General features: G+C 45.3%; 1 protein-coding gene across 1 annotated transcript in view; it reads right to left on the bottom strand.

Annotated features, from left to right (window-relative positions):
- The window catches only part of LOC135367465 (histone deacetylase 4-like), a 71577-nt gene extending 61223 nt beyond the window's left edge, over positions 1–10354 (bottom strand). The window contains exons 1-6 of the mRNA XM_064600759.1: positions 10263–10354; positions 1245–1301; positions 1082–1191; positions 862–1024; positions 670–778; positions 474–595 (exon numbers count right to left, since the gene is read on the bottom strand). Coding sequence (XP_064456829.1) covers positions 474–595; positions 670–778; positions 862–1024; positions 1082–1191; positions 1245–1301; positions 10263–10293 — 592 coding nt within the window. The 5' untranslated portion in view covers positions 10294–10354. The remainder of the gene's footprint in view (positions 1–473; positions 596–669; positions 779–861; positions 1025–1081; positions 1192–1244; positions 1302–10262) is intronic.
- Between the last annotated feature and the right edge of the window lie 1786 nt (positions 10355–12140).

Raw genomic sequence — 12140 nt, 5'->3', positions numbered from 1 at the left:
TCTTTCCTTTGTTGCTTTAGATGCATGATGGCTATGATATAGTAACTACCTTCCATATTTGGTAAACCTAAATGAATCACTGTTACAAAGTACTTTACTGGCAGGAGCTTTTTTTTGTCATCTACCCTTGCCACGCAACATGCCAACATACACTAGCTAACATCAATTGAAGCCCTATGTGGACTTGAGGGGGGTCAAGAATGTAGCCAGTCCTGTTAGTTGAAGCATTTCCATAAGGGGACTGCAGATTAGTCAACAGGCCTACAGGATACAGACATGCTACACGTCATTATGCTGGCTCTTTCTGCACTTTAAACAGCAGACAACTCAACACAACCTGCAGATAATATGCATTTCTCTTTGGTTTCAAGTTTCCTGGGATAGTTTTTAGGTGAGGCAACCATGTTATTTTGAGCTACATTAATTTAAAATCCATTAATTCAAAGTATGTTATTTTGCTCAATTAAACGTACCTGTTTTCCTGAGTGGAAAATCATCGTCGTACTTTCCGAGCAACGGGTGCCGGCACTGCGGAGACACTGTGGCGCTCGTTGAGGGAGGGGACGCTTGGTCCAGAGAGTTGTGTTGCCTTGACCTGCACAAAATGTCTTCTTTATTCCCCATTGTGAAAGACAAAAATGCTCGCAACAACACCTAAAGAATACTGACCAGTTTCTGAAGTTTGGCGGAGATGCATTGTTAGCTGCAGCTTCCCTCTGTTTTTTGTTGAGCACAAACTCCTGCAGACGTTGTTTCACCTCAGATGATGCTATTGCACCTGTAGCATTATGTCAACTTAGAAAATGGACACAAAATAAAATGGGTGCAGGTCAAGTCAAAATAAAGAGGGCTGTTTCATACTCTGTTCATGCTTCTCTTTCTTCTTAAGCTGGTCAAGGCGGTCCCGCTCTTGCATGCGATGTTCTTCTTGCAACCGACGCTGGTGGTCGAGATACTCGCGGATGCGCTCCTGTAGCTGTTGCTCATGCTGACGTGCCAACTGTTGTTGCTGACGCTGGTAGTGCTGCAAAATTCACTTGCTGGTAGTTGAAACATGTATTATATAACGTAAGAAAGGCACCTGCAACAGCATAGCCTGCTGTGCTTGCTGCTCCTGTTTAAGCTTGAGCAACGCCTGTTCAAACTGCTCTCGGCCCGTCGGAGTGAACACTGTTGTACCACTGCCGGCCTCTGCAATAAAATGACAGCTTTCAAAGACAAACTATTTACATAAAGCTACATACCTTTTCTTTGGAGATCAGCATAGGTCGAGTTAATTTCCATAGTATGGTGCAGACCTTCTGAGAGAAAAGAAAACCCTCAATAAATGGCTGCTCAAGTGTGCATCTATAGAGAACTTGGTGGCTCTTGGTCCTAAATGGAGCTTATTTTTACTCCAGATATGTTATCTTATGCTGGGGAGGATTGTCCACTTTATTTCCCGCTTGCTACGCAGTACAGCATAATGGGGAACTGTTGCCGAAAGAGTTGCAATTTCTTTGTTCCATCTTCCCACTGTGTGACAAGATAGTCTCGAAAATAGTCCAAAGGATTTGATTTTTCGCTAGCAGCTTTGGCTACCAGCCAAATCATTTCATCCTCATGATGGAACCATGTCTGGTTCCAAAACATCAATTTTTTTATCGTTCTCACGTTGCAGTGACGGAGTGCACTTTTAAGGAAGAAACTTTTATTTTGTTCATTATGGGTGTTGTATTCACCTAGGCATGTGTATTCTTACCAAGGGGGATCAACTCACGAACCAGTCAGGATAAGTTATGCAGAGATTGGTGCACATTTGTGCTACTTTGTGTGTGCAGGTATAAGGCATAATAGGTCAAATTCTGTGGAACCATTCTAAATACGTTAAATAGCTTAAACACAGTTAATATGGCTGGTTCCCCTGCTGCGAATAGACAACTCTGAGCTTTCATATCAACTTGAAACATCTGACTGGGCTTATTGGTACATACTGCAGATTAATTACTGCTCAATAGACAAACACACACAGTTAGGGAATACCGTGCCCCATTGTTGGTCACCTCTCAGTGAGAACCCAAGTCCTACAGTGTCCAAAAACTTTACAAGTGCTGCACAGCATATGGCCGTGGACCAAGCAATTTTGACAGCTCATTTAGAGGGATCGGAAAGGTTGCCAAATCACCGCATCTAGGAAAGTCAACTTGTCACATTGAGTTGCATCCCACAAACTAATGCAACGTACTGACCGAGAGGTGTTTCAGAACTGCTCCAGAAGCATAAAATTTTGAGAGGGATTTGGGGCGGTATCAAATTTTCCTGAGGAGCGGGTGACGGAGATTGTGCACCGCAAACAGAGGAAGTTTCACGTAGAAGCTCAATCAAGAGTTCTCCAGCAATTCTGGGAGCACCAAGGCAGCGATGAAAGCTATGAGCAAACAGACTCCGAAGAGTATTGAATGATGTTGTGAAAATCCTGTGCAGGACCGGAAGGCTGGAAAATACAGACGCCTGTACTAAGGCTGTGTGAGTGGGGAGCCATCGCTGCGCTTTGGCTTCAAGGTGCTTAATGTGGCGAGTAAAGTAACCACACCAAGGAAGCAATGGAAATGTACAAGTTCAACCTTCTTGGCACCAACCACGTGGCACATCTGAAGGTTCATTCCAAGTTGCCCACTTGTGGATGTTATTGAAAGCCAGTTGCAAGGGGTGTCGAATGGCAGGTCGTGAGTTTCCTTCTGTCCAAAGGGAAACATCATCTGCATAGACAGAGAACGCCTGCCACATTAAAGGATGCACTCCTTGACGAACATGATGCTTAGGGCTTTGCCCTTGAGAAAGCAAATCCTGGAGCCGGTTCAAGTCACACCAAAAATGCGCACAAATGTGCGAAACAGTATCGTAAGAGCATTTCATGTCCAGGAAAATTGATATTACAATCCGTCGATGGACACAAGCCTGCTGGGATGTAGAGACTTGGTCGAGAACTGGATCCATAGAGCTTTGATGGGCATTTCCTGAGAAAACCATTCTATCCATCAGTTCTATCCATCATACAGCTTGTCAGGCTTATAGGTTTGCCTGGTTTCAAGATGGGCACAACTGTTGCCTCCTTCCAGGTAGATATCTCTGCTGTACATTATAGACATAAAGGAGAGCTTCAAGTGACCGTCCGTCAAGGTTTATGAAGAAGGCAACAGTGTGATACGCTTAATCAACAGACTTTCCACACAAAACAAATGTCATGTACAGTAAGGAAAATTAGTCAACATCGTGTAAAAATTTGCCAACTGAAAATCTTGCATGCAAGAAGCCACAGACATACAAATAATGAATACAAAGAAATAATGGAGAAAACATAATTACGTAAAAATACCAGAGTTACGAGTAGCCCCGACAGCCCATTTTTACACTTGCAACAAAGGGGATGACGTTCAACGAACATCTACGAGACTTTGCGGACGACAAACAACAGATGGAGAATTAAAAAGAAAAGTAAGTGTAGCACGCGTATTTCCAACGCAAGTGTCTACTGCACGGACAAATTTAGCAACGGGTTGACCTTGGCACAACGCGTTCATAGCAGACGGTAATGGACGGTCCAGACGGTGCACGCAAACAAATCGAGAAAACCAGTAATTTCTCCCGAAATCAGGTTCAGGTTCGCATAGTCCCTTTTTAACCCTTTTTTCGACATCTGGGGGTATGGCTGCACTGAACGTAAATGGGATTCTCCTATCCTCCGAGCGTGAGCGTCCGTTGGTCATGTACAGTGTTGCTGACTTGCCAGCGGAGCTGCTCAGTTTGTTGCCAACCATGCGCAGTCACGTGGGATAATTGTGAAGTGATGACGGAGACTAACTTTCTGATACTTTTCATTTTCTGTTTTTTTAAAGCCCGTCCACACGAATTACAGACGTTGTTGAAACTCGTATGCGAAGAAAAGGAGGAGCTGGTGGCCAGCTTTTCACTTCTTTTAGTTAACCGAATTGCGTGGTCTCGCTCACTTGTTCTGATAAAAGCTATTACTTAGACCCGCTTTCAGTCCTTCTGTTCTTCACAGACGTGCTGGACCCTCGCTACAGAGAGGCCTGCCAGAGCCCTGGACTTGTAATCCAGAAGAAGTGGCTTCGAGTCCTACAGCTGGCTAACCTTTTCAGCGACTTTTATCTTTCGTCGGGAAAAGCATCTGCACCTGATGGGGACCCAAACGAGGTGGTCAGAGCGATGGGTGATACCGCAATGGAAATGCTACGACAAAGCTACAATAATGTCCTCAGATCGAACAAAATCCCAGAAAGCTGCAAGATTTCGAGAACAAGATTAATATGCAAACTGGGGAAGCCAAGCTCAGGGACAGACTCCTACTGACCCATTACAATCCAGAGCAACCTATATAAACTATTTGCCGCAGTCCTAAATACAAGACTCGTAAATTACGCAACTTATTGAATTAACAAGAAATGATACTTTGTATATTGCCTTCCTGGCCCTCGAGAAAGCCTATGAGGCGGTAGACCCCAACGTCCTGATGAAGAAGAAATCGCCGTATTAGAACATATACGTGATAACATCTAGAGGAACATAACTCGTGGTAGGGTTGAGACAGCGATGCCCTCTATCACCCACCCTCTTCAACGTCGATATCAACGATCTCCTCACAAGACCAGAAAATGAGACACTGACAACCACCGGACAAGCCATGGCATTCACAGACGACATTGTTTTAGTTGCCCGATCAGAGGAAGATCTCCAACAAAAACTTTATATATGCACGGAAGAGGCTCGCAAAGACGGCTTCAAATTCAACCTAACAAAGACCCTATGGATGGCTTTCGGCAGTCAACAAATCCATGTGCACGTCTTTCACGCTCCAAGGCAAAACCATAAACCACACAGAGGAATACAGGTGTCACCCTTACATGTGAAAAACACTACCTTGAAAATCACGAACGTGAGGTAATAAAAAAGTCAAGGCGGCTGAAGGGACAAATATGGCACCGCAGTACCGGCAGACACAATCAGAGCCCTAGATTTGCGACTGCAAACGCAGCTATCCAGGGTGAAATGGGATAGTCAACTTTCTCTACGCGCGACCGGCGCAAGATCCAATACACATTATCTCACCAACCTGAAACATCACTAGCCAAAAGATGGAACAAAAACAGAGTGGATAACGAAAATAAGTCAATATGACAGGAAATACAGTAGAGTAACAAGAGATATACAGCGGACACCGAAATTGAAATTCAAGACTGGAAAAAAGATATCACGAAGAAACAGAGTCTCCAACAGTATAGCCAGTACAAACTAAAACCAGAGGTTTGCTATGACTACAGGGGGGACAGAGAAAATGTGCTCCTCTTCCAAGCAAGAACTGGTTCGTTGCTAACAAATCGCAGAAGGTGTCAACTGTTTGATGACACCGACCCTCAACTGTCAACTATGTGGAAAAGTTACGGAGACCCAAAGACACGTCCTCCTCGAGTATGAACAAGTGACACAGGAAAAGACACCAAATAACATCTTAGAAGAAAATGCCAATGAAATCATGGACAGGCATTTCGAAACCGAAAACGGAGCCGCCATTCCATGCTTTGGTCTGTCGAGTTTCGTGATAATAAAGTGACGAACGAACGATAGCACACAAGCAAGTGATGCAGTGGGAGAATATTCGCTGCTTATTTGTTTAACAAATACGTATGAGATACGCACATAGTACGCCAAATTTAGATATCAAGTGGTGAATTTAGGAAAACGAGCGCGTCAAGTTTAGCGAAATGAAGCATCCAACGGCAACGCCGTGTGCGCCGAAGGCAATTTTTTTGGCGGCGGCGTACCTCCTATTTTTGTTCCGGCGGCAGCGGCGGTGCCACGTCGATCTGCTTCAATCGGCATGACCCATACAAATCATAAGGAGAAATAAGGAAAAATCATGTCCTCATGCTTTCTAATGCGTGTCCCCTCTCCGCCACGGTCCTGCTTCTCTAAGTGTTATGTAAAAGTGTGGCGTGAACACGATGCCGTCGTTTTGCAGTCTTTCAAACACTAAGTTTCCAAGCTTTTAAAGGGACAGTCTCGTACCCCCTGCCCCTTTCATAAAGTGTACCATTCGATTGCCCTTTGTTGAAAATGAAATACTGCTAATTTACCCGACAAAACACGCCACAGTTATTAAGTAACCGAATTAAATTGATAAAGATTGCAGAGCATGCCGCGATCTGTGTTGGCAACAATAACAACGGCCACGTCGCCCTGCGGGCAAGTCCGTGATAGGATACAGAAATCGTCTGCTTTTGCGCGCGCAGTGCATCGGCGTGGGCAGACGACTTTCAGAAGTTACTGGGCACCGCGGCAACTCTCGTACATTTTCTTTCAGTTCTCAGGTGAAAAACGCATTCTAAGTAGTGGCAAGCATGGTGGTTCAGAACAACTATGTTAATCCTCACATACAAGTTAAAAGTCGCAGAACAACCCCATCCACAATCACAAATCTGAAGTTGCTGGCCATCGGCGCGCGCGGTCGCATTACAGCTCCGACCAAAAATATATTACGCGCGCTTCCATTACACTCCCCGTTGTACACTGATCATGCTTCGAAATGAAGTGTCGCTGACGACGTACATGGAGACGTACGTGTTTATTTAAAAACCGCATTAAATACTCGCGGAAAGAAAACACGTGACTTAGCTGACTTAGCTTCCACGTATCCGATTGTGCGCCACATTATGGGAGACCCCACAGTCAATGCTCCGACTACATTCGCCGCTCGCGGAGGTATATGCCTGAGTGTCCCCATTTCGAGAGCAAAGGGGATAACTCAACCCAAGGTGCTTCTGCAAGTTACAATTACCATGACAACGACGACGCACCCGCAGGCGACGTCATACGTGACGTATGCATGAGAGAAGCGCAGCTTTCGTCGTCTGCTCTTATGGCACGTTTTGACAAATTCCTCGAAAACGACTTGGTTATTGCGAATGAAACTTTGACGGTTGTATATGTACAGTACTCGTGAAACTAGTTTTGGCTAAGTTTCGGAATCGCCCAGGCTGTACGAGACCGTCCCTTTAAGTATAAATTGTTGCCAGCATGCTCTGAATGGACGACTGTTGGAAAAAGCAGAGTTCGGATTTAACCAATACAAAGAACGTGTACGGGCTCTTGCTACCGCCAGCTCTTACGGTATCGGCGGCGAGGCTTATGCACACCTCTATCCATGACCAATGGATGGCAGCTCCCTTGTGGTGCGACCCCCCTCACGTCATCCCTCAAGAGTGCACACCACCTAGACAGAGCCGTATACTAAAAGGGAGTCTGGCCATTAATGGGTCATGCCTATTCGCCTCATGCAACAATATCGCCACCATGCGGCAGCTCCGTGAACTGCCCTTAGTGGGGATGCGCGGCCTGAGCCTGTGCTTCCTCGTTCCCTGCACTAGAGTGCTTAGCAGAGAAGAAAACTACAGAACGTACATATACATATGTTCCGGTATGCGGATTCCACTCGGCCTTTGTTATATTATATTTGTCGCTGCGGTTCTGTGTGCCAAACAAAATGTACCGAGAGGTAAGGTCAATGTTGTAGCAGTTTCTTTTCTTTATCATAAGTATAACGATGTCACAGTTATTTATAGGATGGTTTCTCTGCTGGCCGTTCAAAGTTACTTCGTAGTGCTCAGTTATGGTATTCTACGTGCACTAGACACAAGGTGCATCGAATGTATGAATATATGTATCATATGGAGGTTTTAAAATATGTGAATTTCAAGCTTTCATCTCATTTCATCTGACCGTATGACATATGTGATCATTGGAAAAAACGCATTCAAGGTAAAATGCTATCCCCGAACGTTGTCTGTAAAACACACGTGTTTTGTGGTGTATGAAGCACGTGTGCAACAGCGAATTTCAGAATATACCTGCCGCTGAAACCAAAAACTTAGTTTGTATATAGTTATTACCTGACCAGTAGCACACCACACAAAGTCCACCACAGAGGTGTGGTTATCTTGTAACATATTTTAACACCGTCTAATGAATGCCTGCAGAGAGAACGAATCAAAACCTCAAACCTCTCCCATACTCGCACGACCTGAATAACCACCGCTGTTATACGACGCAAAAATTATAGCGAAGGGCTTCAGTACTTATTGGGTTATTCTGCCTTATATTGCTTTCTTGCACAATTGTACATTTAGATCTCCAAGACCAGTGGAGACAGGAATGTTGAGCTTTTTTTTTTATCCTTGTTCTTCCCAAAAGACAAAACCAAAATCTCGCTTGGAACAAAGGAGGCAGTGTCTCCCTTCAAACACACACAGGTGATTTTCACAACTTCGCGACTTCAGTGTTTCGCAGTGCATCACTTTTGGTCAACTTTCACACCTTATCAGCGTTCTAAGTAGCGCATTTCATCACATCCGGAATATGTGTGGCACTGGCAGCGGCATTTCATCCAAAAACACTGCGATACCCGCGTAGAAAAGCCTGCGCCTGCTTCGCCGCATCGCGCCGTATCCCCACTAGAGCTCCGCCGCAGCGCCACCTACAGTTCGATCTCGAGGCGAATACCTGAAGCTCCTCCCACTTTTTCAGCTTTCCCACCAATGAAGTCTTGAAATATGGGGCGCTATCAATCAGCCTATCCTCACTATTTGCCCCCTTATCCAACATGGGCAGCGCCATTTTGGGTGGCAAGTGGATTGGATGGGATTGAAATTGATAGCTCTCGCAATCTGCAAAATTTGTGGATTTTTTGTGCAAATTTGATGAGCACCACCTAAGGAGCGTAAGACACGTCGGGAATTGTCGTCTGCTTCCGTCGTTGTACCGTTGCCGGCAGAACCACCTGCTGGGACACACTCTGTTGTCGGTATGATTTTTAATCAAATCTACGTGAATAGTTGGAATATAAGAGGCAAGAATGTTTATATCCATGAAATCCAGCAATTAAATATAAGATTGTACAGCACAGCGCCGTTTTTGTTATGATTTCGTTGTGATCGCCGTGTTCACTAGGCCTAACACCGGCGACAAAACGTATTATTTTCAGTTAAATAACTGGGGGTTTACGTCGCGAGACAACAGAGTTATTTTCAGTTAGATATCGATGGATGAGCATAAGTTGAAACTGATTTCCGAGAAACTTATACTAGGATGTACATTTGCAGCATAAAATCAGGTTAGTCTGGGAAAATTTTTTGTCATGAAATCCTCGCTTCACTGCGTTTGTCTTCGTCGCCATTTTGGGTGGCAGTATAGTGTCATGGCGACCCCCTTGGTAAAAAGCAAACCAATCAGAGGAGCGAAACTGTGACTGACAGGTCGAGCCTCTTTTTGCGACTCTTCCCAATGGCCAGACTCCCTTTTAATATACGGCTCTGTCTAGGTGCAGTGCCGTGTATGCCAAAGGGAGTCTGGCCATTAGGAGGAGTCTAAAGAAAATGCTCGACCTGTCAATCAAACTTGGGAGCATTTCATTGGTTACCGTTTTCCATGGGAGCTGCCATGACACCAAATTTTCTCCAATATTTTTTTTTTAATTGCGTGTTGGTGCCACGAAGCAATTGTGGCTCAGAGCGGCGTACAGACGTGGACAGATGGAGAGAGGACAGCAGGAAGGAGTGGGAGACAGGGGAGTTAGTATGCATCCTGGGCCGACTTCAGGGGGAACTGCGTCGACATTCGTCTGCAAAGTCTTGGGAAAACCCAGGGAAAACCTCAGACAGTACAGCCAGTGGTAGGATTCAAACCCACCACCTCCTAGTCTTTCTCCAGGATGGAGGATGGTGTTTGGTACGGCGAAGCGGAGATTTCGTGACAAAAAATTTTCACATACTCCTTTAATTTCATACGGTGAGTATATTTCCTCATGTACGCATCTGCAATATCAGCTTCAACTTTCGCTCCGCCATCATTATTTACGCGAAAATGGGATGTTTCGTTGCTAACGTTAGGCCTAGTTAAGATCGTGATACCAAGAAAATAGCAAGGACGACCCATTATATAATTGCATTTTATCTATACATATATCTCTGCTCATTTTTGGTTCGATCTACTTACATTAGATAATTTAAAACTTGATACCGGCAGTCGTCCGCTACGAAGAAACGGTTGTACCGTTCTCCTGGCCATTTCTGCAATTCCGTCGTCTTGGTCTGATATCCGTTTCAATCAGAATCAATGGCGTACAGACAACTGGCTAGATACCTCAAAAAGAGGGTGGAGCCTCAGGTATAGGCAGGTCTCCCTTTGACATACACGGCACTGCACCTGCTTACTCGTCGACGTGCTTTCACCGGTCGTGGCCATGAAGACTAACCATCGCCGTCTGCGAGTGGTGATTGTACGTCCTCGCGTACTAAATGGGAAAACTTGGAGATGAAGAGCAAAACGTTTCTGGAAAGGTTGCATTCTGACTATGTATGTGAACGTTGCGAAGGAGGGAAACGTAGGTGGCGTTGGCTTCGCAAAATTGCCGCCATTATGTAGGTCCCTCCAAGTTCGGTTCCGGATTTCTTTCGCTGCCATTTGCTATTTAGAGGTTTACCAACTTGAATATTCTCTGAAACACCAACTGTATTGTGAATGCGTAACGCTGGGCATGACGCAATTTCAAAAAGTTAAACTATCTTACAGTGAAGAACAGTTGTCTGGCGACGTAAAGCCCTAATTCAGGGTGTCTACCAAATTGACTTTTCCAGGTTTTCACGGACTGTTTCACGCCCTGACAAAAAGGCAACTATCCATACAGATTCCTCACAAAACAGTAGTGAGGATATCCTACTTTTCTGCTTGTTGTACTCGCGGTAACATTCGCTGCGCATCATGTCAGCGATTTTCCCTGACTGCTTTTCCAGTGACGCCCCGAGATTACATAATTCCTATGTGAAGTGCACCTTTTAGACGCCCTTCGTGATGCAGCGGAAGCGTTTATTGGCACACATTGCAGTGGAGCTATTTTTCGCCTTCACGAGGTTGGGTCACTCGTAAATGGAGGATTCCGAGAAAGGTTCCGAAATAGTCATTCAGTAAACAAGCCAATACATAGCCGGCCGTGACCGTGTCTTCTGCCGTCTCATAATTGAAAGACACCAGTAGACCAAAGCCCCCGCCTGCTTGGTTGCGGCAAAAAAGGAAAAGTCTTGTTTTGCCTTGGTTCCGCAGACAGCAGTTTTATCACACGTAGCTTCCCTCGTTTGTGGCTGGCAAATGTGAATGAAACAGGTGATAAGACGGTCGTCACCAGCACTTTCACTTGGACTATTTTGGACTGTGCATAGTTTGCGGTTATCCGTGTAAAAAGTGAGGTAACTCCTCCTTTCAGGATAAAGGCTTCCCCAAAGGAGAATAAGGGAAATTTCCATTGTCTTCGTCAGGGCAAACATTCAACATCGTACGCTATCGCCTTTGCGTACGGTGTACTAAAACTCTCTAAAGGCTTCCAAAGGTTCCAAGTAGCGTAACGTGGAGCCTTTTGGGGGAGCGATGAGCAATTTTCAGCGATCCAGGAGGGCAACCACAACTTATAACATGAAACAACTCATGTTCTGAGGCCAAAGCCTCAATTTGCCCAAGAAATTAACGATGAAAGATGAAAGTCACTGAAAAGGTTAGCCAGCTGTAGGACTCGAACCCATATCTTCTGGATGTCCAGGGTAGAGCCCGGCAATCCAGAAGACGTGGGTTCGAGTCCTACAGCTGGCTAACCTTTTCAGTGACTTTCATCTTTCATCGTTAAAAACTTACAACCTCTGCCGCGAAACGGTTATACCAGAGGCCACTGGGAAGGCCAACATTTTGATTACAAGTCCTGACTCGGGAAATATTGGCAACCGCGGGCCTCGCTCTGATACAGAACCGCAGTCATTCTGGATACCCTGCTTTTTTTGCCACACTTATTAGAGCTTTGCAAAGTGACCAGACTGCATACAGGGGCGGAGCCATTGCCTGCTAACGTCAGTCAGTGGTAGTACCGCCCACTTGTTGGCAGTTCCTAATGACAGCCTCTCAGTCTTAGTCCCATTAGGCGAAATGGGGTGACGTCAAATGGTCACGTGATGTCCGGGTGAGTGCGAAGCCAGTCAAGTATATCTGAAGCTCTTTGGCTGACACGCATTGCTCAAGACAGTGGCGACCTTTGAGCGTTTACAAACACG

This window comes from Ornithodoros turicata, chromosome 8, assembly GCF_037126465.1.
Source record: "Ornithodoros turicata isolate Travis chromosome 8, ASM3712646v1, whole genome shotgun sequence".
Taxonomy (NCBI): Eukaryota; Metazoa; Arthropoda; class Arachnida; order Ixodida; family Argasidae; genus Ornithodoros; species Ornithodoros turicata.
Note: the sequence above shows the minus strand (reverse complement) of the source record. Positions and strands in the feature narration are given on the sequence as shown.